This window comes from Empidonax traillii, unplaced genomic scaffold (assembly GCF_003031625.1).
Source record: "Empidonax traillii isolate 1590-97213 ecotype Southwest subspecies unplaced genomic scaffold, ASM303162v1 scaffold1492:size189942, whole genome shotgun sequence".
In the NCBI taxonomy this organism is placed as follows: Eukaryota; Metazoa; Chordata; class Aves; order Passeriformes; family Tyrannidae; genus Empidonax; species Empidonax traillii.
The window spans coordinates 185,291-187,959 of NW_020956685.1; the positions used below are offsets into that span (position 1 = coordinate 185,291).

At 57.5% G+C, this 2,669-nt stretch overlaps 1 protein-coding gene across 1 annotated transcript; it reads left to right on the top strand.

Moving 5' to 3' along the window:
* Positions 1–11: 11 nt before the first annotated feature.
* Positions 12–2,235, top strand: UBALD2 (UBA like domain containing 2). Its single transcript, XM_027907561.1, has one exon. The coding sequence runs from the start codon at positions 984–986 to the stop codon at positions 1,428–1,430; it is 447 nt and encodes a 148-aa protein (XP_027763362.1). The 5' UTR covers positions 12–983; the 3' UTR covers positions 1,431–2,235.
* Positions 2,236–2,669: the final 434 nt, after the last annotated feature.

Sequence of the window (2,669 nt, forward strand, 5' to 3'; positions counted from 1 at the left end):
GCAGGGATTTAGCTGTTGGCCCGTGCTGGGGAGCAGCAGGGGGCTGCTGAGCACCAGCCAGGGGTAAATCCTGGGGTAAACCCCAGGAAAGGGGAGGTGCAGCAGCTATTCCTCATCAGAAACTTCCCTCAATCCCCCATTGCTAAAGGCAGCAGATGCTGCCCAAGCCCTTTAACTCTGCTCAAAGTCCCCACAAGCATCTGACAGGAGCTGTGGCTCCCTGAGGGCCACAGGGATTTGGGATGGGTTTAACCCACAGGGGTAAAGCCCCCACTGTGCACACACCAACCTCATGTCCAGGCATCCCCTGGCAGAGCATCCCCCTGCCCTCCCCGCTCATACCCCTCCCCTGGGTGTGCAGCCTCATGGGAGTTTGCACCCCCCCATCCTCTTTTTAGCACCCCCAGCACTCAATTGAACAAGTGATTTGCTGAATTGGGGGTCCCCTGTGCCAGCCCCTGAGCCCCAGTGCAAGGCTGGGTCCCACTTGATGGATTTTCCTCAGCTGGGGAGATTGGCTGGAAAAAGGGCCAAATCCATCACTGTCCAGGCGCTAAATTTAGCTGGATACGCAGAAGGCAGGGGCTGTACCAGGAACTGGGGGGGCCTTGAGGGGCCCTGCCTGCCTTCTGCTCTCTCTGCCATAGCAGAGTGCAAAGGGGAAAGAGGGGTCAAAGAACTGGGTGAAAGGGGGTCCTGCAGGGCCAGGTGGGACCCCAACACCCTCCCCAACCATCACACCGCACCGTTTTGCATCAGCCCTGTCCCTGCTGCTCCCCAAACCTGCCTCATCCCTGGGCTTTGAGCATCCTGGATGGTCCAAAATCTCCTTTCCAGATTCTCTGGAGACACTCCTTGGGCAGCTCTGGGGGAGCCACGCAGACCCTCAAGGGCTGGATAGCCCAGTCCCAGGCTCTGAGCATCCCAGGGATCCTGGGGAGTGCCAGGCATGGGATACAGGCAGGATCCCTTGTGGTGGTGAAATGCGACGGGTGAAAGGCAACAGCTCTGGCTACTGTGGTTGGGCTGGGACACCCCCCCCACCCCACCCCACAAAAAAAGCCTCTCTTGACCGATGTGACACCCACCTTTCTCCTGTCCCCCTGCAGATGTGCACCCCCAGCAACACGCCCGCCACGCCGCCCAACTTCCCGGACGCGCTGGCCATGTTCTCCAAGCTGCGCACCTCGGAGAGCCTGCAGAGCAGCAACAGCCCCATCACCTCCATGGCCTGCTCCCCGCCGGGCAGCTTCAGCCCCTTCTGGGCCTCCTCGCCCCCCAGCCACCAGCCCGCCTGGCTGCCCCCGTCCTCGCCCACCACCCACGGCCTCCACCACCACCTGCACCACCCGCAGCCCTCCTGGCCCCCCGCGCCCCCGCCCGCAGCCCCCCCACAGAAAGCCGTGGCCACCATGGACAGCCAGAGATAAGACTGGGGCTGGAGGAGGGTTGGGGGGTGGGTTGAGGGAAGGGAAGGGGAGGGGCTTCTGGGCCGGGGCGTTGGGAGCGGGGGCTCCCCAAGAAACGCACTGGAATAATTTTCTAGGTTTTATTATTATTTTTAAGGGGGAGTGGGGATGGATGGATGGATGGAGCACGTGCTGCCGGGGAGGGCACCAACCCCTGAGTGCCTCTGCAAGAGTCGCTGGCTGGTCTTTTCTCCTCCCCTTGCCCCCCCCTTGTTTTTTTTAAAATATATAACTATAATATATAAATATATCTAATGTATATAAATCCAGAGAGAAGGAGCAGCAGCGTGGAGGCAGCTGCTGGGTGTCTGGGGGGTTGGTTTCCCTATGGCTCTACCCCCACCCAACATCCCTACATCAGGGCAGGAGAGGGAAGTGGGGGGGTGGGACAGGAATAACAAAAATGAATGGATGGAGGTGGCTGTCAGCACCCCAGATCATGGCCATGGGGGCACAGAGCCACTGGACACCCCTCTCCCCCCAGCTCTGGATTTCCTGGACGCTTGACACAGTGCCCAGAGCAAACCAACCTCTCCTCTGGCTTCTGAAATTCAGCCCAGCTTCTTGCACAGACACCCCCCTCGACTTCCCCCCAACCCCATCCTCCCTTCCCTCCCTCAGCACCCTCAGGGCCTGGGGGATTATCAAGGTGATGCTCCTCTCATCCCTGCAACTGCCATACATGGCCCTTCCCCAGGGAGAGTTGGGGGGTTGGGAGGGGTTTTTTTAGTTTTCAAATCAATCTTGCTTAAAAAAAAAAAAAAAAAAAAAAAAAAAAAAAAAGGAAAAAAAAAAAGAAGAAAAAACCAGCAAAAAAACAGGTTGAAGGTTTTTTATTAATTTAAAAATAATAAAAAAACCCAAAAAAACCACAAAAACAAAATCACTTTTTTAACAGTAACTGTCCCTGCCTTTTCTCTCTCCTGGGAGGATGTCCCTGGCTGGGCACTGAGAATGGGGGTGACCCCCCCCACACGCTACAGTGTCACCAGTGGGGACTGGCCCTCCCCAGGAGCTGCTCTGAGTGTCCCCCACTGCAGAAGGGCCACCAGCCCAAGGCCACTGTGCTCCTGCAACAACTACCTGGGGTAGAAACCCCCAAAATGGGAACACAGCAGATCTGGAGATGCCAGGAAAGGCTGGACGGCTCAAAGCACAGTGGCAAAGCAACCCCCAGGGATGGAGAGACCCCCAGCATGG